This window comes from Phyllostomus hastatus, unplaced genomic scaffold (assembly GCF_019186645.2).
Source record: "Phyllostomus hastatus isolate PE091 unplaced genomic scaffold, TTU_PhHast_1.1 phas_contig_283, whole genome shotgun sequence".
NCBI classification, from domain to species: domain Eukaryota; kingdom Metazoa; phylum Chordata; class Mammalia; order Chiroptera; family Phyllostomidae; genus Phyllostomus; species Phyllostomus hastatus.
In genome coordinates, this window is record NW_025333833.1 from 9,229,701 (window position 1) to 9,252,394 (window position 22,694).

General features: G+C 38.6%; 1 protein-coding gene across 3 annotated transcripts in view; it reads left to right on the forward strand.

Moving 5' to 3' along the window:
- Window positions 1–2,702: 2,702 nt before the first annotated feature.
- Window positions 2,703–22,694, forward strand: part of TOR1AIP1 (torsin 1A interacting protein 1) — a 33,710-nt gene continuing 13,718 nt past the window's right edge. Inside the window, exons 1-8 of one of the 3 annotated variants that reach the window (XM_045838449.1) lie at window positions 2,710–3,430; window positions 6,133–6,210; window positions 9,674–9,733; window positions 10,465–10,509; window positions 18,914–18,955; window positions 19,985–20,071; window positions 21,533–21,586; window positions 22,280–22,381. In XM_045838449.1, the coding sequence (XP_045694405.1) occupies window positions 2,956–3,430; window positions 6,133–6,210; window positions 9,674–9,733; window positions 10,465–10,509; window positions 18,914–18,955; window positions 19,985–20,071; window positions 21,533–21,586; window positions 22,280–22,381 (943 nt within the window). In that variant the 5' untranslated portion in view covers window positions 2,710–2,955. Of the gene's footprint in view, window positions 3,431–6,132; window positions 6,211–9,673; window positions 9,734–10,464; window positions 10,510–18,913; window positions 18,956–19,984; window positions 20,072–21,532; window positions 21,587–22,279; window positions 22,382–22,694 lie in introns of all 3 variants that reach the window. The other 2 variants (XM_045838450.1, XM_045838451.1) reach the window with 2 other exon arrangements.

Here is a 22,694-nt window from a genome sequence, read left to right on the forward strand (position 1 = left end):
TACTATATGGATCTATTAATTTTATAAATGTGAAACCTGAAAAATGGGAAGAACATATTAATGTGGTCATTTAATCTGAATTATAATTTTTGTATACCTGTCTTCCCTAATACCCTACGGATAAAGAATACACTCATTAATTTAATTAATGTTTAATAACTATATGAATTAATGAGTACAGGGGTGGGCAAGAGTAGGTTTGAATTCAACCACCCCAGGAGGCAGTAGGGCTAACCCCACTGAGCAGGTTTTGTCTACTGATTTTCAAAGACTACAAGAATATGTAAATAATGAGGGTGAGCAATTTGAGCACTCACAAGGTTGTACCTAAGTGCAGTGTGCCAGCATGACATTCTTTTGAGTTAATAAAGCTGTTGTAATAATCACAACCTAAATGTCTTCCCATACAAACAACAGAAAACCTACTTTTGCACACCCCTGTATATTGTTATAATCATTCTTTCCTTACCTGTCTTCTTCGATTCAGTGAATTACTCTACATATTTCAAATTCCCAAAGCAATTGCCCAACATCCAGAGCTCATGTCTCCTGTTGGTGGCCCAGCAATCCCCTTACAATATTGGCGATGAATCTACTGTCTCTGTGATGCCACCTGTTTTGGACACACCTGTAGTTTGGGAAACATCCCTGGCAGAATATGTGATTTGCCTAGCTTTCTCTCACAGTTACAATGAAAGGTAGTATTTGTAGGGGTTGCTAGGTGAGAGGGGCAGGTATGGCAGAGCTAGGGTTATGTATTCTTATTACTGAAGATGAAATGGGGAAAATCCTAAGCAAATATGTGTTAAAGTTACCATGCCTCTGATTTTACTTTTGATTCCCATGATTCGTTTCTTTGGGAAGCCATTCCTAAGCTTTACAAGCATTTTTTTTAATAAAGAACTTTTTTTTAAAGATTTTATTTATTTACTTATTTTTTAGAGAGGGAAGGGAGGAAGAAAGAGAGAGAGAAACATCAATGTGCGGTTGCTGGGGTCATGGCCTGAAACCGACTGGGAATCGAACCTGCGATAGTTTGGTTCGAAGCCCAAGCTCAATCCACTGAGCTATGCCAGCCAGGGCTTTTACAAGCATTTTTAATGATGAAATAACACATGTACTGATTAGTCGATAATATGTAGAACCTCTTGTCCCTTCTCTTTTCGATATTTCCCCAGACCTAAGTTTTATAAGCCTATACCCAGAAGTCACTGTCCTGGTAAATGTATTCAAGAGGTGTTTAATATATGCATTGATGTTCATAAAAGAATGTTGTATATTAACACCATAGTTTTATATCCTTTAATAGTTATATTACAGTGCTTATACTATATCATAATGAGTAATATAATAGGCACCTTATAGAGCATTACTTAAATAAAAAACAGGTATTAACTAAGTACCAACACTTTTCAGCATTTGTCAGAAAAAAAGCCCTACAAATTTTCCAAACATACTATCTAACCCAGCCTGAAGAGACTATGCTTTTAATTTTCCATTAAAAGGTTTCTTTTCCTCTTTTTTTTAAGTAGCCTTTCCGTGTGACTGTTCCTCCAGTTTCTTTGGCTATATTGTACACAGTAAACTAAACAAACAAAAACCTAGGTGACTCTGTAAAGCATGTAATTCCTTGTGTATGTGGCCAAATATATGGCCTATCAGTGAAAACACAAAACCTGTTAAGATTTCATTAAATTGAAATTTGTGCTGTTTGAACAAATGAGTTGCTTAGAAGCATTCTACAATGATTTAAAATACTTGAAATAACCAATACCTTCAAAACTTTGAAATCATTGTAATTTGTATCCTAATTACAATTTTAAAAATATCTTCATAAAAATCAATTACAAGACTAAGTGTATATTTTGAAGGTAACAATCTTTCAGTATTCAGACTTGACACTAAATTCCCCTTCCTTCAGTGTCTGTAAGCTATGTTAGATATTTGCAGGTTCTCTGCATCAGTAAGTATGGTGTACGGATATGAAACAAATCCATGCCTTCCTATTCAGCAAACTAAACGCAGGAAACCCTAACATCAAATGCAGCACATTAAGTCATGCCCAGAATCAAAGTAAAAATAACGGATCACAACGTAAAATTATGTCTTTAATTACGTATTTGTTCATTTCTCCTTGTCCATAATACAGCAATAATAAGGTTCCGGAAGAGTGACGATGGAATACAGCTTTCATACAAAAGCCAGGAAGGACCACTTTTGCTGTGCGTACGTTTCCCGAGTGTGAAGCCACCCGAGTGTGCCTGCAGTTTCGACTGTGTGCACTCTCAACAGGTGACTTGGAATTTAACTGCTCTCATGAGCAGCCTGAAACCCAAGTGTTCTCAAGAAAAGATGACACCTGCAAAAATACTGTTGTCAACATCGCTCTTGCTGGGAACATTTCCAGCCTTGGCTAAGGGAGCAGCCGGTCAAAAAGGTTTCAGGGAAACTGCGCCACAGTCTAGGGATGGAAACGTCTCCATCCCCGCCGCCCTCCGCCCTTCCAGACACTCGGCACTGGGAGCCGGGCACGGGCGTCTCCGGCGTGCGGGCAACAGTTGCCACGAGCAGCTGGGTTCAGGACACGCAATTTGCCCAGCCAGCTGTCCCTTCTCCGCCGTCCCCTCCCTCCCTCTCCCAAAGCCGAAGACAGCGACGCCTTCCTCCCTCTTCTCCTCCTCTTTGGTGCCTTCAGCCAGGAGGCGGGAGTGACCCTCAGCAGCTGACCCAGCGCAGACACAGCCTCTCCTACAGCCCTCGGACACACCATGGGCCCAGAGGCGGGTTTGCAGCACAGCAGCGACGACGGAGGCGGCAGCCCCAGCGACTCTCAACTGCCCCCCTGACCACCGCGACCACCGCCCAGAACCCCGAAAAGCCATCGCTACCAACGGTTAGTGACTCTAGGACCCTCCCAAATCACCTTCGTGATAAACTCAAGCTACGACAACAACTATGGCGGGCGAGGGGCGGAGGGCGGAGCCGGTGATAAGTTGGGCCGCGTACGTCACACCCAGGCCCCCCCTGCGGGAGGGAAGGCGCCGGCTCGCCCCTCAAAATGGCGGCGGCAGTGACGCGCCTGCGTACGAAATTACTTCGCCGTGGCGCCACGGCCGGCGGGAAGTGAGGTTTTCGGAAGAGCCGCCGGAAGTGTACGGTGGCTCGGAGCCCCAAGTGGCCAAAGTAAAGTCCCCGATGGGAAAACGAGTCCCGATGGAAGAGTTCCGGCCCCATTCTGTAAAAGAGGAAGTGAGAGAAAGCGCCTACAATCTTCGGTCTCGGCAGCGGAGGCAGTCGCGGCTCCAGGAAGCGGGTGAGATGAAGACGCGAAGAGCTGCTCTCCTTGAGCAGCAGTCCTCACAGCAACCTCTGCAACAGCCATCGCCGGTCATGGCCCGGAGAGGGTTACGGGACTCTCATTCCTCAGAAGGTGAGAATAACGGAGGTAACGCTCCCGCAATCCCCGTAGCGACCACATCATCCCTGCCGGGGTTCGGGTGGCTCCTACGCCCGGACAGTAGTACGACCCTTGGTCGGGTCCACCTGGACCGCAGGTGGGAGAGAGGCACAGGCGGGAGGACTGGAAAGGCAGCCGTGCGGAGCAATGAGCAGAGCCCGGGGGCTACGGGGGCTCTGCGCATCCCCGGGCTTCCGTTTAGGGGGTGTCAGGATTGCCTCTTCCTGCAGGGACGGCGAGTTAGGCGGCAGGCGGTTTCATTTCGGCTTCCTCTGTCCTGTAACACTTGCTGCTAAAGCCGCTTCCATTTCCTCCTTTGAGTCTCAGGCCAACGTTCCCCAGCTGTGAATTATGATCCTAATCCAGCCTTCCAGCCTTTTTCCATCACTATCCCACGTGGGGAGAGAGGGAGGAAATTTGTGAGTGGGTGTTTTGCGGGATAATGTAATTGGTGAACTGACTTGAGACTCCACCCAAATACATAACACTGAAATGAGGCGTCGGTTATCCTGAACTTGAAGCCCCCAGTGCCTGATAGACTTGGGCTGATTGATCTTTCTCAACTGTGGTGGTCTGTGCCAAGAATTCGCCACGTTGGGGGCCCGCGGTGTAATCCCAGGGGTTAAGTAGCCCTACAAAGCAAAATTCTTAATTAGTTTTCATCTAAATGGGCCAAAAGTATACTGACAAAGTGGGTGTATAGTTTTACGGGAGTCACAGGTGAATCAACTCCCTTAATCCGTCCTCTCCCACCTTGCACCCCCGAGTCCCCACCTAACCGTCACAGTGATGTTTCCCGTCAGCTGCCTGTAAAGCACCTATGAGGTAAGAACCAGGGGATTTGAATCACAATGGGATTGCAAAAACCATTGATGGATATGAACAGGACACGGATTTTCGGCTTAGAGCTGAGTAATACACTGCACATTTGCTGACACATTTGAAGATGCATTGACTTTGGAAACTTTATATTAAAGATATGTAAGTTACTATAGAGTGTAGTCACCCAAGACAGTTATTTGTGTGGAGAACAATACAGTAACTAATACATAATACAAGAATGAACTCTGGGTTTTGCATACTCACAACTGTAAATCTACTCTTGCCCCACCCTGTTTTTTAACATTATATTTTGTTGATTATGCTATTACAGTTGTCCTCATTTCCCCCCCCCCTTTGCCCCCCCCCCTTTCCCCCTGCACTTTCCCCCCACTCTTTCAGGAAATACCCCACCATTTTTCACATCTGTGGGTCATGGGTGTAGGTTACCACTTCCTCTACTGTACTTGACATCCCCCTGGCTATTCTCTAACTACCAATTTGTACTCCTTAATCCCCTCGCCTCTTCACCAGTTCCCCCCCCCCCCCTCCCATCTGGCAGCCATCAAAACGCTCTCTGCATCCATGATTCTGACTCTCTTTTTGTTTTCTTTAGTTTGCTTTTTAGATTCAGTTGTTGACAGATTTGTATTTTCTGCCATTGTTGTTCATAGTTTGATCTTCTTTTTCTTAAATAAGTCCAACATTTCATATAATAATGGTTTGGTGATGATGAACTCCTTTAGTTGTGGGGGGGTTTTTTTGTTTTGTTTTGTTTTGTTTGTCTGGGAAGGTCTTTATCTGCCCCTCGATTCTAAATGATAGTTTTGCTGGTTAGACCATTCTTAGTGGTAGGTCCCTGCTCTTCAGGGCTTTTAATATTTCTTGCCTATCCCTTCTAGCCTGCAACATTTCTTTTCAGAAATCAGCTGACAAGCTTATGGGAACTCCCCTGTAGGTAACTAACTGCTTTTCTCTTGCTGCTTTTAAGGTTCTTTCTTTAACCTTTGGCATTTTAATTATGATGTGTCTTGGAGACCCCACTCTGTAGTTTTATTTCTTAAGATTATAACATTTCTGACCTGTCATATGTATTTGAAGGAACATGTTATACTTGAGTACTTATGTTCTGTGTCTCCTTCAATATCTGGAAGAATGCTTTGCACATATTTTTAACAGTAAATATGTTAAATTGTACAGACTCTTTCACAGAGCCTACTGTAGTTCATGTAAGTTAATTTTTTATCACATAAAGGCTTTACTTCTATTTTAATATATCTAGAAGGATCTAAACATTTTTTACTCTTCTGCTTTCTTCCACATCATTTGTGACACTCTAGCCCAGTGATTTTCAACCTTTTTGATCTCATGGCACACATAAACTAATTACCAAAATTCTGCAGCACACCAAATAATAATATATTTTTTTGCCAGTCTGACAAAAAAATAGGTATAACTTTGATTCATTCACATCAGATGGCTGTTATTGTGTTGGCTGTTGTCATTTTTTATTTGACAATTTAAGGGAAAAGAGGTCAGTGCCCCTAATTAAATAGTCAGGTATTGCGTGTTTCAAAAATTCTTGTGGCACACCAGTTGAAAATTGCTGCTTTAGCCCATATTTTAAATTTTCTAAAGTAATATACCTTTGCTATAAAGCATGAGTGAGGAATAGTTTATTTTTTTTGTCTTAAGAGTAGTTCTGACTAGTTAAATTTGTAAGTTTGATAAACCTAATTTCACATTTCTAAAGAAATTAATTACTTGCATTTCTGCTCATGTATTGCTGTTAATGTGTGTAATCTTTACCCAGATCATGTATCTGAATTTTAACAACTGTCGTATCTATTCTATAGAGAATGAACCATCTCCGCAAACCATTCTAAGCCAAACAGTCTTAAAGAATAATGTGATGAGAACACGAGAGGCTACAGGTGAGATGAGTGATTTCATTTTTTTTTCCTTACCTGCCAGCTTTTTTTATGTACAGATATGGTATGATCTGGGACTCATCAGGAGTCCCAGATCATACCATAGTCAGAGTTTTAGTGAATGTTCATAATAAGTATTTTATTGAACTAAGCAGTGTGTCAAGAAAAGATAGTATGTATTTAAGTACCTAAGTATTAGCCCCTTCATATATGTTAAATCAGTCACAACTGTCACAAAGCCCTTTTCTTGTCCCCAAGTACCTCACTGTCACTCCCCCATGTAGTAATTAGCTACCCAGTGATTCGGTGGGGTAGACTACCTCATCTGCCTTTCCCATGGAGTGGATTAGATGGTCTCCGTGGTAAAATCATGACACGGTATGGTCAGTTTTGTGAGCTCGGTCCTGCATTCGTCGGATCTAAGATATCATCTTAAGACACACCGTCATTTGTTTTATGCACCACCGGGAAGGAAGGGATGCTGCCAGACTGTAACATACCATCGACTGTGCTACATCCCAGTGTCAGAGCTGTGAACGTGTTACCGAAAGTGTTTGCATCTCCTGGTATCAGTGTAACGCGGAAGTAGGCTGCATTTGATAGTCTAAGCTTTAAACACTCAACTGCTTGTAAAAGCAGGGGAAAGAATTCACTTCAGTTATTAATGCTTAGTATCTTTTGTTTTAGTTCCATTTATTTTGTTGGCTTTTTTTTGTTGTTGTTGATATTAGGACACTCCCATAACAAATGATTATAGCTTTTGAAAGTGATCATTCTAGGATTTTTTTTTAACCCAGATCCTGACTTATTTTCTTGCCCATTGCATCTAAGATTACACTTTAGAGTTTCAACTGTTCTGCTCTCAATTTAGAACAAAACCTATCTGGTTCAAGTTCGGTTCCCTTTATGTTTAATTCCTTGAATAGCCTAGACTGTGTTAGGATTATAAACTGTCACAGAAAATGCTTTGAGTAATCACTGCTGTACCCAGAGTTTCCAGACCATTTGGAAAAAATAGATTCTTGAAATTGTATTTACAGTAGATTTAATTGCATGTCCTTTATTCCCGGAGAAGCAATAATTTCTCGTTTGTTAAACTTATAAAAATGGTGGAGTTAAGTGAACTGATGTACCAAAGACCATTGAGCACCAGCCTATAGACCATTTAAAAAATACTATATAGTAGAATGCCTTGAATGGTCTTTTCAAGTTCACATTAGGCCTGTATTTAAGGATTGATACTGAGGTACATGGCTGCGTAATCTGTGGAAAGACCCCTGGATCTTGGTTGATTTGCCCACCCTTAGCCTCAGGCTTTATCTATGGAACTACTGTGCCTTACTCACAAGGCCACTGCAGCAATGATACAGTACATGCAGAATCACTTTGTGCACAATAAGACATAGAGATACAAGGGTTTGTTTGTTTTTTCCTTTTCATAGCACTTTACAAAAGATGTGAAGTTAATAAAATTTTGCTTAAACATATCTTTTCCTCGAGAAGCAAACATTTCTCAGTGTAGATGACACTTCGGTGGAACCCAAGCATAGATTCGCGGGACTATGTTGCTAGCACGCTGTGCGTACAATATAACTAGAAATCAGGTTAGTGCGTCTTTGGTAGATTGGAGGTACTCAGGGTTCTCTTACTCTAAAAGGTGCTTTACAATTTTTTTCTCCATCTAGCACTTGGCATGCTCCCATCTCATGCCTCTTCATGAAAGGAGAAAGAGTTTAAGGAATTGTTAAGTAAAGGCTTGTAAAGTCTGTCTAGCAGAGGAGTTACTAAACAGGAGCCACTCTTTGATAGAGGACTGTTTCAAGTACGAGATTAAGGATAGGCCCTTTCCCTTCCTTACAGAACCATAGACTTTCAGTGCAACTTAGTATTTGGAATACTGTATATTCTGATTGTATATGGGGCCACTGGGGTGCTCTGAGAGAAAGTTATCCAAAGATGCCCTTAAGAGTGAAGACCTAAACCAAGAGGACAGTTTCTAAAACAACCTAGTAAAACAGCGACATCATTGGTCTTCTGATACCTCCTGGTACTATCTTTTTCAAGTATCTTACATAAGGCTGTGTGTGCAGCAGCGTATACAGGAAATGCTTCTTAAATGAAAAGGATGGGGACTGAAATAGTAATTGATGACTATAGATAAGATTGAGTTTTAGCTTCCGATTAAACCCGAAAAGGGTGGGAATACAGAGCAGAAAAAGAGGATGGTAGTTGTAGTAGTGGGAATAACAGATTTCTTTTTAAGGCTAATTATTTATGTCCTAAATACCTGATGTATGAAGTGACAGCAACTGAGATGTTTCATAGAATCTTAGAGCTGGAAGATTGAGGGAAGTCATCCCTAAATCTTCAAAGCTTCTGTCAGTGTGGGTGTCCCTTTGTCCACACCCATTCAGGGACTGATCACCTTCAAGATATGGGAATTACTCCCTCACTGTCTGTTGTGTTTTGGAGATAAGACTGATAGTTTTATTTTTAATATTGAAATAAAAGGTGCTTTGCTGTAACTTTTTCTTTTTGGTATTAGTTCTGCCTTTTTTGAGCTACACAAAATCAATTCAGATGTTTTTCTGCATCTCTGTCTTTAAGATGTACAAAGACATGCTCAATGAGTGTTTTTTGAACAAATTGATGACGGTCCTTTCAGGACTTCTAGATGCTGTAAAGGGGAAATTGCACTAAATCGGTTTTGTAAAAACGTGGGCAGTCAGTGTAATGGAGGGGCCATGATAGCCAGGTCTGTGTGCTTTTTGCATTTCTCATGCAGAGCCAAACATAATGCTTTTTCATAGAGACAGCTGAAATCAACCCAAGTTTAGGTATATATTGGGGTTGAGATTGTTGTGTGAGGCTCTTTGACAAGGCACACCTTGGATTTCTAGGCTAACATTAGCATTCCATTTACTGAAATTGGCTTCCCCATTAACCCTGTGACATTGAACCATAGTCTGAAACAGGCCCTGGGCAACGTCAATGTCTTACCCTAAAATGAGAATTTACATTCTTGGAGGGAATGTATTAACTCTCAGGGAGTTAACCCTGAAATAAAGTATGGCGTAAATAGTCCACAATAAGGGTATACCTCAAATGGAATTGGTTCTTTTTTAATTAAAAAAAAATGTTCAATTACAATTGACATTCAGTATATTAATTTGAAGTGAGCAGTGTCAGATTTTCATTTTTAATTGAGAAATTTAGGGGAGTTTTGTTTGGTGTTCCTTTCCTTTTATACAAATATGGTCTGCCGAGAAAAACTACTAATTTTTCCCTCAAGTCAATACATTTTTTATGGCAGGAAACTTGTCTCTAGTTCACAAGTGTATCCTTATACTTAACATAATGGAAAGCTCAGAGAAACCTTTTTTTAATTAATAGATGATTGTATAATAAATCTAGTATATTGAGTATCTTATTTTATATGTTCTTGAATGTTTCCCCCCCACATTAGTGATGAGTGAAGATATTTCAATCAGCCTGCGCAGACCCTCTCTGAGAAGTGCAAGATCTGGTAAGAAGTTACTTTGTTGGTGGGTTTCATGTTGTTATAAATACAGTTTTGTTCTTCTGTACAGTAGTCCCTGTATTCCGGTAGTTCAGAATTCACCATGAAATGTACCATGAAAAGGCTCCCTGCGCCCTCTCTTCAATAATTTGTCAAAACCAGCCCTCTCTTCTGATGAGACCCAGCCTGTCTCATCAGAGGTGACATTTTCATATAAGTATAGAAAGGGCTGGCTTCCTCATCCTTTTTAAGAGGTGTTTCTTTGTTCGCATGATAATTTTAAACTAGGGTCAGGGACTTTTTATTCTTCCCAGTATAAGGCTAATAAAAAATTCAGTACTGAGGCTTTGTGGCTCAGCACATGAAATTTCTCTGCCTCAGTTACATTTGTTCTTGTCTAAAACCTTGAAAGGGTGTTACCCTTAAACTCATTTCATGACTACAAAAGAAAACTAGTAAAGTCATTCCAAATAGTCTACTTCTACTTCCCTTGCAGAGCTTTTTGGCCCCTAAGTATGCTTTATTATGGGAACTAACAAGGAAGCTTCTTTACCTCCACATTAGATTTCTACCTCTTAGTCATATTCTGTAAGAAAAAATTAGGTGATTTTTTTTATAACTATCAAGTATTATAATGATAAAGATCTGCTAAGGTTTTGATGATGAGCCTGTGGTAAAGAACCATATGATGCATTTCCTTTCAAGCTCTAATCTCTTTCTCACTATCTCTCTTGCAGATTCAGCATACAAAACAAATGGAAATACTGAAATGAGCGAATTAGGTTTGTTAATTTCTCATTTTTCTAGGTTCTTTCTGAGGATTCTGATAATCAGAATACAGGAGGACACGCTTTCGGTCACTGGTTTGAGAATGGCACTTTGTTCATTGTCTGGGCAGTGGAGCACTGTCCCAGCGACCCAGGCCTTATTTTGTAACGCTGGTGTTAAAATGCACGCAAGAACAAGCATATTTTAGTTTTATTTAGCCTTTGTTAAATTTACACTGTTGAGAGAAAGGAGATAACAACTTCCCAATTAAGGTTTTTCTTGAAATATGAAGTGAATTTGGGATGTTTTTCATAGTAAGTTGGGTGTCCTTTGTCTTGTTTGTTGACCTGGTTTAAATTCTTTTCAGTGGTGGGCGAGGTTTGTTTTGTTGTTTTTGTTTTTGTATAGGACATGAAATACCAAGATCTGTGGCTTTAAGTGAATCTACATTGATTGTGGTTGGACTAGGTTTTAAGTTAAAGTTCTTTTCTAAATTTGGAAATGGATCAGAAGGAGGGAAGCTTCATTTTTCTTTATAAATAGTTGCAGCTCTTTTTAAATTTATCTTTCACTTAAGCTCAGGCTAATTTCTATAGAGACTTCAGGATTTACAGTGTCTGGGTCCTGAAAGTGATTCGTGCAGCACGTAGCTACCCAGTGTACTTCTATCATCCCCAGGGTTTCTCAAGTGCTGTGTTTGCAAACTGGAAAAAAAGAGCTTATAAGTCAGACTCTTTTTTTAAGCTTTTATTTCTTTAACTAGAGATTTGTGGGGTGTGTTGGTATGAGGAATTTTTTTTCTTTTATGAATTTATTGGGATGATCAAGTCAGGCTCTTAATTGGAAGAGAACTTGGAGATAAAATAATTCTGCACTTTCACTTTCTATGCCAGAGTTAGAAATCATTTTTATTAGGATTTTAGAATAAAAGCTAACTTTAAGTCAAGCGTTTTCCAGTTTAAAGGAAATTTCTGTGAGATTAGTATAGAGAATAGAATATGTCAAAGGGCTGTTTGCGATGTTTGAGTACTAGTAATATCCCCCAAACTATTCTTTAATCTCTTCTGCCTGCTGTCTCACTCTGACTTTTCAGAAGCGTGGTTGGCATTAAATAATCTTGCAGGTACCATTCTTAAAGGTGTCAGTACCAGGAGTCAGCAAACTATTGATTCTGAGTAAAATCTGACCTGCAATCCTGTTTTTTTATACAGCCTATGAGCTAAAAAAAAAAAATCATTACATTTTGTGAAATATCTATTTCTCATATATATATATTTATAAAAACTGAAAAAAAGAGTTGTTATTTTTTTTTAATACAGAGAACTTACATGGCTCAGGAACCTAAAATATTTGCTGTGTGGCACTATATGGAAAAAGATTACCAACCCTTGACTGACGCCAATGGCAGGACTAAAAACAGCATATCACCCAAATTGTCATTTGTTTGTTCTAAGAGTAAATTCCGAGAGGTACATACTGGACATGGATTTACTGTGATACTCCACAGTAGGTTGTACTGGTGGCACAAGCAGACAGGAGGCACGGTGGCTCCTGTGTTCTACCTAGTCTCCTCCTTGAGAAAGGGTGACAACCTCGTTTACGAAATCTTGTATCTTTGCCCCCTAGAGAAAACACGTGGTAAGCAAAGTTTTATTTGCTCAGGTACCCTCCACTCCTCACATGAACACATCCCACAAATCTCTAGGAATAGGGAAGTTTATATAGTAGTAGAAATGTACCTGGAACTTTGTGTTTTCCTTAAAGACTGGGATCATACAAAAGAAGATGAACAAAGGGTTACAATTGGTGGTTTCACCAGAGGAGATGGTTGTAACTGATCTCTTCCAAAACCTTTTCCTGACTGGTTGAGGAGGTCGGAAAAGTGACAGCTTAGCAGCACATTTCGTTATTGCCCTGTGTCTACAGATTTGTCAAAGCCACAACTTTTATATTTCCTAAAATAAGGTTTTAAAATTAAGGCTATTACTGCCCCAGATGGGATTTTAATTTATCAAAGCTTCTGTATGAACACAGGGAAGAGTAATAATATCTATCTAACACACACACACACACACACAACGTGTGAGGCAAAAGTAGCTTTACAATAGTGAATGCATGAAATACAGATTTTATTCTTGTATTATTATTGTAGTATTTTCCATATGAGCAACCATGAAGCTACTTTTGCCCCACCCTGCATATATTTAGTGTGTGTGCATATATATTTTTTATTTAATGTTTTAAACTTGTGTACGTAACAGCCAAGAAGTTTAAAATAAAGGAAGTTGAATAACAAAAGAGGGAAATGAAATTAAAACTTAAGTAGTCATAGATGCTGCTGATTCATTATCAGATTGCATGGAAATATTTTGCAGCTTAGGTTAAAAAGGTGAAAACATGGAATTTTTAAAACTTTGTATGAAATCTAATTATTAAGCACTGATTTCAGATGATTTTTCTTAAGTTACTAAGTAATTTTTTTATTAGAGTCTGGGAAATATGACCTAAAGCCTTAACTTAAAAGCTTTTATTCACTGATCCTAAAATCTATTCATTCATTAAAACAAACTTTTTTTTTTAAGAGAGAGATGAAAGAGGAGAAAGAGAAACATCGATTGTTATTTCACTTATTTATGCATTCGTTGATTGATTTTTGTATGTGCCCGGACCAGGGATTGCAACCTTGGTGTATTGGGATGATGCTCTAGCCAACTGAGCCATCCAGCCAGGGCAATGTTTATTTTTAACCACCTGCTATGTCAGTGTCTGGCCCAAATGCTAGAACTAGAAATACTGAACCCAAAAGAAGTACAAAAATTATTAAAAATTAATTAATGTAATTAATCAACATCAGCAAGCTAAAGAAAAATTATATGGGTAATGGACAAATGCAGGGAAAGCATTTGACAGACTCCAACACCTGTCCATTATAAAAACTCTCAGTAAACTAGAAATAGAAGGGAATTCTCTCAGCTTGATTAAAACCACAAAAAAACCCTACCGCTAACAGACTTAGTGGTGAGAAACTGAAAGCTTTGTAACATCAGGTACAAGGCAAGGATGCCCTAACCACCCCTTTTCAGCATTGTGCTGGAAGTTCAAGCTAATGCAATAAGACATGAAAAGGAAATAGAAGGTATACAGATTGAGAAGGAAGAAGTAGTAAAACTGTCTCTATTCAGAGTCCATTTTTCTGGTGATCATCTATGTAGCAAATCCAAAAGAATGAACAAGGAACTGCTGAAACTAATAAGCAGTTATAGTAGGGTTGTAGAATAACAAGGTTAATATACAAAAGTAAATCATTTTTCCTATATACCAATAATGAGCAAAGGGAGTTTTTTAAATTTAATCTTTATTATATTTTTTCATTACCATTTAGTTCCCTTATACCTTTCTCCCCGCAGCAATCACTACATTGTTGTCTGTGTCCATGAGTCCTATTACCTTTTTGCTCAATCCCTCCACTCCCTCACCTTCCCGGCACTAGCTGTCAGCCTGCTCTCCACCTATGAGTCTGTCCCCATTTTCCTTGTTAGTTCAGTTTATTCATTAGATGCCACGTATGAGTGAAATCTTACGGTATTTGTCTTTCTCTGACTGGCTTCTTTCACTTAGCATAATGTTCTCCAGGTCCATCTACGCTGTCACAAAGGGTAAAGTTGTGTGTTTTTTGTGTGTGTGTTTTTTTTTGTTTTTTGTTGTTTTTTACTGCTGAGTAGTAGTCTATTGTGTAAATGTCCCATAGCTGCTTTATCCACTCATCTACTGATGGACACTTGGGCTGCTTCCATATCTTGGTGATAGTAAATAACCCTGCAAATGAACATGGGGTGCTTACGTTCTTTCAAATTAGTGTTTTGGATTCCTTCTGATATAGCCCCAGAAGGGGGATTGCTGAGTCAAAAGGCAGATCCATTTTTAATTTTTTGAGGTATCTCCATACTGCTTTCCACAGTGGCTACACCAGTATGCATTCCCACCAGTAGTGCAAAAGGGTACCCCTTTCTCCACATCCTCTCCAGCACTTGTTTGCCGATTTATTGATAGCCTTTCTGACAGGTGTGGGATGATATCTCTTCGTGGTTTTAATCTGCATTTCTCTGATGATTAGAGACATTGAGCATCTTTTCGTATGTCTGTTGACCATCTGTATGACCTCTTTGGTAAAGTGTCTATGTCCTTTGCCCATTTTTAATTGGGTTATTTGGTGTTGAGTTTTGTTAAGCTCTTTATAAATTTTGGATATTAACCCTTATCATATGTATTGGTGAATATGTTCTTCCATTCTGTACATTGTCTTTTCATTTTGTTGATGGCTTCCTTTGCTATGCAAAAACTTATGTAGTTGTTGTTTTTAAGATTTTATTTTATTCTTAGAGGGGAAGGGAGGGAGGAAGAGGGAGAGAAATACCTATGTGTGAGAGAGACACTGGTTACATCTCGCATGCCCCCAACTGGTGACCTAGCCTGCAACCTAGGCATATGCCCTGCCTGGAAATCGAACAGGTGATCTTTTGGTTCACAGACTGGCACTCAATCCACTGAGCCACACCAGCCAGGGCCAAAAACTTTTTAGTTCGATGTAGCCCATTTGTTAATTTTTTTCTCCCCTTGCCTGGGGAGACATATCTGATGAAATGTTGCTGCAAGCATTGTCCGAGATATTGCTGCCTGTGTCTTCCAGGATTTTTATGGTTTCAGGTCTGACATTAAGTCTTGATCCATTTTGAACTTATTCTTGTGTGTGGTATAAGAGTTGGTCTGGTTTCATTTTCCTGCACGTATCTCTCCAATTTTCCCCACACCATTTATTGAATAAAATATTTTTAGCCCATTTTATGTGCTTGTTTCCTCTTTTGTTTGTCACGGGTTTTTGTTACTGCTTCAATTTCACCATGTGTAATCTCTCTATTCTGCTTCTCTGAATCTTCCTGATTTGGTTTTGAAAGATTGTATGTTTTTAGGAATTTATCCTTTTGTCCAAGTTGTCCAGTTTGTTGGCATATAGTTATTCATAATATTTTCTTACAATCCTTTGTATTTCTTTGGTGTGAGTTGTTATTTCTCCTCTTTCATTTCTGGTTTTGTTTTTATCCTTTTTTCTTTTCTTGGTGAGTTTGGTTAAAGGTCTGTCCATCTTGTTTATTTTTCAAAGAATTAGCTCTTGGATTCATTGATCTTTTGTATTTTTTTAGACTCTATTTCATTTATTTCTGCTCCGATCTTTATTATGTCCTTCCTTTAACTCACTTTGGGTTTGTTTGTTGCTCTTTTTCAGGTTCCTTTTGAGTGTGAAGTGAGATTGTTTATTTGATCTTTTCTTGTTTTTTGAGATAGGCCCATAATCTGAATTTTCCTTTGAGGATTGCTTTCCTTGTGTCCCACAGATTTTAGATCTCTGTGTCCTCATTTTCATTTGTTTCAGCATCTTTTTATTTCTTCCTTGATCTTTTTGTTGACCCACTCGTTTAACAACATGTTAGTTTCCATGTCTCTGCATGTTTTTTCAGTGTTCTTGTGATTGATTTGTAGTTTCATAGCATTGCGATCAGAGAAAATAGTTGATATAATTTCAGTCTTCTTAAATTTATTGAGACTAGTTTTATGTCCTAACATGTGGTCTATCCTAGAAAATGTTCCATGTGCACTTGAAAAGTACGTATATTTTGCTGCTTCAGGGTGAAGTGCTCTGGAGATATCAATTAAATCCACTTGATCTAGTATGTCGTTTAAGGCCACTGTGGCAGCCCAGCCAGACCTCTTGTGCCTTCTCCACATGCTCTGCCAGTCTCCTTGCGGTGAAGTGGGTTTTTTTGTCTGTCCTTGGTTATAAGGCTTCTCTCCAGCTAGCATTCATTTGGTTATTCAGGATGATTTCTCTACAATTTAGTTGTAAGTCCAGGTTGGTCCTGGGAGGAGGTTAGTATAGCTTCCATGTACTCCTCCGCCATCTTGACTAATCCTCAAGAGAAATTTGAAATTGCAAACAAAATACAATTACTATCAGCATTCCCCTAATTGAAATATTTACATAAATCTAATAAAAGGTGTTCAAGATTTGAGAAAAACTACAGAACCAATTAATGAAATCAAAGAACTACTAAATAAATGGAGGAGATATTCCCTTTTCTTGGATAGAAAGACTCAATATTGTCAAGATGTCATTTCTTTCCAACTGAATCTATAGGCTCAATGCAATTCCATCAAAATCCTGGCAAGTTATTTTGTGACTGTTGACAATCTCATTCTGAAGTTTATGTGGAGAGACAAAAGACCTGAAACAGCCAGCACAATGTCGAATGTGAAGAGCAGAGTGGACGGACACTACTCAAGACTTACTGGGAAGCTACAGTGATCGAGACGGTGCGGTGTTGTCAAAAGAACAGACACAGAGATCAGTGGAGCAGAATAACGCGCCCATAAATAGACCCGCATGTAGTCAGCTGATTTTTTTGACAGAGGACTACAGACAATGTAATAGAGCAAGGAGTCCTTTTGACAAATGGTGCTGGCACAACAGGACATCCACATGCCGAAAGAATGAATCTAGACACAGACCTTACCCCCTTCACAGAAATTATCTCAGTGTGGGGAGGAGGGGTGGGAGAGGCAGCTAACTACTTGAACAATAAAAAAACAAATAAATAAAAATTAGATGACAGGCCTAAATGTAAGCCCAAAACTATAAAACTACAAGTTAACATAGGAAAAAACCTAGATGACCTTGGATATAATGGTGACTTCATTCTATAAACCAAAGGTACAAGTCATAAAAGAAACCATTGATAAGGTAAACTTTGTCAAAAACTCCTGCTCTGTAAAAGACATCTGATAAAGGACTATTATCGCAATATACAAAGACCTCTTACAGCTCAACAGTAGGAAAACACTTTGATTTTAAAGTGGGCCTAAGATCCTAGCCAGACACCTCACCAAAAAGATATACAGATGGCAAAAACCCATGTGAATATATGCATGTGAAAAGCTACTTCACATGACGTCAGGAAAATGCAATTTAAAACAAGAATTAGATACCACAATGCACGTGTTCAAGTGCCCGGGATGCAGAGCACTGACAAGGCTAAACCCCGGTGAGAATGTGGAAGAGCAAGCTCGTATTTATTGCTGGTGGGAGTGCCACCTGGTGCAACCACACTGAAGGAGGCTTTCCAGTTTCTTAGAAAACTAAGCGTATTCTTACTATATGGTCCAGCAGTCACATCCCCTGATACGTACCCAGAGAAGTTGAAAAGATGCCCTCACAAAAATCTGCACACAGATATTTATAGCAGCACAATTCATAATTGCCAAAACTTGGAAGTAGCCAAGATGTCCTTCAGCGGATGAATGGATAAACAAATCGCTGTGTCCACACAATGGCATATTATTCGATGCTGAAAAGAAATGAGCCATGAAAGGACTTGGAGGACCCTTAAATGCACATTACTAAGTAGAAGAAACTAATCTGGAAGGGATATAAACTTTTGATTTCAACTACATGATATTCCAGGAAAGGCTAAACTATTGAGATAGTATTTGAAAGATCAGTGGTTGCCAAAGGTTTCGGGCGTGGGGGAGGATGAAGAAGTGAAGTGCAGGATTTTCAGGGCAGTGGAAATAATGTGTGGTATCATAGTGAGGGAAACCTGTACTCACACATTTGTCTAAGTGCATACATAGATCAACACCAGCAAGAGTGAACCTGTGTAAATTCCGTTCTTTGGGAGACAGTGATTTGTTAATGTGTGTTCATAAGTTTTAACAAATGTGCCATTCTGGTGGGGACGTTGATAGTAGGGAGATCGCAGGTGTGGGAGCAGGGAGCGTATGGGACATCTCCACTCCATATTGCTGTGAACCTTAAATTGCTCTAAAAAATAGCCTTAATTAAAAAAATTTTTTTGAGTGCTTACAATGTGCAGCTATGAACAGGATGAATGGAGTAGTAAAAGGGTGGTAGACCAGAAATCAGAAGAGCCAGTATTTAAGTCCATCCTTATCACTTGTTAGTCCAGACACCCTTAGCCAATTCGTATGGTTGAGCCGTAATCTAAAAAGTATGTTTATTCTTGTACCAGTCTGGGAAGCAGATAACAGACGTGAAGCTTTCAGGGTTTTTTTAAACTAGCACCTGTAGGGACTGATATAGTTATCAGCATAGAACTCAGTGTTGCGCACACAGGTTACTTTGTAGAGTACAGATAGACCTGTGGTTGGAGGAAAAACCAACCTTCAGATTGTAGTGCCTATCAGCCTTATTTCCTAGAGTGTGGAGGGAAATATTAGACTCTTTTTGATTTAACTAAAATACAGTTTAGTGTGTCTTTATCTTCATGTTCCCTAATTTAGATGCTCTTAATTTATACCTAAGCTTTAGCGTTTGACGCCACATCCATGTATGCTTTTCTCTTCTAGAAGCCACTAGTGTCCAACAGAAGTCCAGTTTCTCTGAAGAAGGTATTTTCTTTTAAAATGTCATTCAGTACATTCTACTTTTTTGTTAATGTTATAAGCAATCTTGATGGATACTTAAGAGAACAGAAAATAGTGTCTTTTTTCTTCAGGGAAAAATATTCATGCTTATCTGAACTGTCACATGGACAGAGGAAATAGTATAGGATGAGCATTGATAGGCTTTATGTGCATTTTAAGTGTCTGTTGTCTGAGCTAATAATTTTAAGCAAAGCGAGTGTTTTCAGTTTCTGACGTGTGCTGGCTTTTGATTATTTTTATTAAACGTTTTCCAAATTCTCATAATGAGTCTGTGTTTGAATAGTACAGTACAATTTAGTCCGTTTTTAGGCCTACCGTAATCTGAAATTGGTCATTTGCAGGCTGAAATGTTTGTGTTTGGGCATCTGTATAACCTTCACAAACACACGCATGCGCAAATACAGACATGTATGCGTACATGCACTAATTTTTGAGTTTATGCACTAATAAGGTAAAATCAATAAAGATTTTTCACTACTTGATACTCATTTTTTTTTACTTTATTTCAAAGCCACAGAATATAATCTTATAAACCAAACAAATCTTATATAATTTGTTTGGAATATAATTATATGCCTTAGAAAACATAAAATAAATGAGCTTAATTTAGCTTATTTAAAACTTTATGACACAGAATGGTAAACATAATAAAGCACAATTGTATATATGATAATTAAAAGGATTGATTTTAGCCCTGGCTGGTGTGGCTTAGTGGATTGAGCACTGGCCTGGGAACCAAAGGGTTGCTGGTTTGATTCCTAGTCAGGGCACGTGCCTGGGTTGCAGGCCAGGTTCCCCAGTATGGGGTGCATGAGAGGCAGTGACACATTGATGTTTCTCTCCCTCTCTCCTCCTCTTTCCCAAAATAAATAATAAATACATTTTTTAAGATTTATTTTAATGTTGAATTGCTTGTTTTTCTTTTTTAATCCAGATCTTTAGAGCATTAGAATAAAGAGTTTACCGGCATATCCTTAATTGATTTCTTTTCAGGGGACACTGAAGAAAATGATCAAGACAGCTGTGACAGCACCCACACTACTGTTAAGGTCAGCTCCACGGACTCTGTTGCCTCTGGAGGTAATATTGCTTTATACACATGCAATGTTTGTCTTAGGAGCTGTCTTTTTAGTCGCAATATAAAGGTATTCTGTGAATTTGCTGCTTATTTTTTTAATGTTTCTTTTAATTCTTTTTTTTTTTTTTAGATTTTATTTATTTTTAGAGAGGGAAGGGAGGGAAAAAGAGAGATAGAGAGAGGGAGAGAGAGAAAGAAACATCAATGCGCGCTTGCTGGGGGCCGTGGCCTACAACGCAGGCATGTGCCCTGACTGGGAATCGAACCTGCAATGCTTTGGTTTGCAGCCCGAGTTCATTCCACTGAGCTACGCCAGCCAGGGCTTGAATTTGCTTCTTTAAAAAATTTTATTAAAACTTTTAAAGTTGTATACTTTTATTCTTTTCTTTTTTTTTTTTTTAAGATTTTATTTATTTATTTTTAGAGAGAGGGGAAGGGAAGGAGAAAGAGAGGGAGAGAAACATCAATGTGTGGTTGTTGTCTCGCACTCCTAACTGGGGACCAGGCCCACAAACCAGGCAGGTGCCCTGACTGGGATTCGAACTGGCCACCCTTTGGTTTGCAAGCCAGCACTCAATCCACTGAGCTACACCAGCCAAGGCTAAAGTTGTACACTTTTAAATATTTATTAAAATTACTGATTTCATTTGTATATCTGATTAGTAATATAATGTAATGTAATGCCTAAACAAATAAGTCACTTTTTAGCCTGATTTGATGTTTATGGGATACAATGTTTTTGTGCTCACAAGAAGAGTTCTTTTTAATTTTTTTTTTAAATTTGGAAATTGGCCTGTCCTTTTTTTTTTTTTTTTTTAAGATTTTATTTATTTATTTATTCATTTTTAGAGAGGGTAAGGGAGGGAGAAAGAGAGAGAAACATCAGTGTGTGGTTGCCTCTCACGTGGCTCCCACTGGGGATGTGGCCAGCAATGCAGGCATGTGCCCTGACTGGGAATCGAACCTGCGATGCTGTGGTTGGCAGCCCGCACTCAATCCACTGAGCTATGCCAGCCAGGGCTTCTTTGTAATTTTTAAAAATTTTGATAGGGAAACTGATCACATTGGCATTATTAGTACTCACTATACTATCAGGAGTGTTACTTAGATTTTTGGAATTTTTTTTTAAATTTTATTTTAATCATTGTTCAAGTACAGTTTTCTGTCCTTTACTCCCATTCCAGCCCACCCACCCATCCCTCCCCACCTCACCCTCAGAGGGGGTGAAATTTTTCCACCAGATTTTTGGAAATTTTAATATACTTAGATATTTTTACCTCTGGATTCAAGTTTTCAGTTAGAGTTTATCTGAATATTTTTACTCTTTTGATTACTCCTTTTTCTCTGGGAAAATGTGTATTTTTTAAACTTTTTTATTGTTGTTCAAGTACAGTTTTCTAAAATGTGTATTTAAAAGGTCAAATGTGCTCTGTATCACACTCCATGTATTTTTTATTTTTTAGATCAAACCAGCAGATCCGGTCAACATTCTGAATCGTTGTGGCAGCCACCACAGAGTAAGGCCATATTTTACACTCACTGAAGCCTGCCTGTGGGCTTGGTCGATGCGGTTCTCATTTTTAAAGATTCTGTTTTGCAAGTTTAATGTAAAATGTTGAAAAAGAGGTATGGTGAATGTTTTAAAAGCCTCATTCTGCATCTTAAATTTGCTTCTTGAGTTAATCATCTCTATATTCAATATTGAATTTGAATTTTAAAAAATTTAAAAAACTTTCAATGATTTGTTGAATATTCTTCCTTGCAATATAAATTTGTTGATTTTTTTAATTAACTAATGTAATAGTTTGAGTCTACTTATATAGATATATTCTAATAAGCATAAACAGTATAACTCTTGCAAAAGTTTGGAATGATGAATAAAGAAGGTATAAATAAGGTATAGTAAAAAGTTAGTGGTAAGCTACATAGTAGGTATATAAAAGTTTTATAGACTTGCTTACAACTTTGTAAATTTTCGTAATAAAATCAAGTACTGGGAAGTAATATGCTAAAAAGCTAATAATGATTTGTTTAGGATAGTAGAATCATTAGCGACATTTTTCTTTTGGTTTTTTTTCTGTGTTTTGCAGATTATCTGCAATTAATATGTATTTCCTTTAGGTTAAGCAAAAATGATACTGTCTTTTCACAATTTTATCCTTGATTTAATTTTTTATCCTCACCCATGGACATGTTTTCATTGCTTTTAGAGAGAGAGGAAGGGGGAGAGAAAAACATCGATGCAAGAGAGAAGCATCGATTGGTTGTACCCACACCTGGACTGGGGATCGGGGATCGAACCCGCAACCTATGTATGTGCCCTGGCCAGGAATCAAACCTGCAACCCTTCGGTTATAGAATGACACTCCAACCAGCTGAGCCACACCAGCCAGGGTCTTTTTTCACAGTTTTAAATCTAGTCCCAGAATTTGAGTTATTAATAGATAAAAAATATCCTTGTATATATAAAATCTTCAAAGACTGTTTTTCTTTTCACATCACCTTTTTAAAACTATGAGATATTTTAAGAGAAAAAGTGTTGAGAAATCTGTTCTCTTTTTTGTTTCATTTTGTTTGTTTATTGCTTTACTAATTTTATTAACATGACATAAAGCCCCTACACTT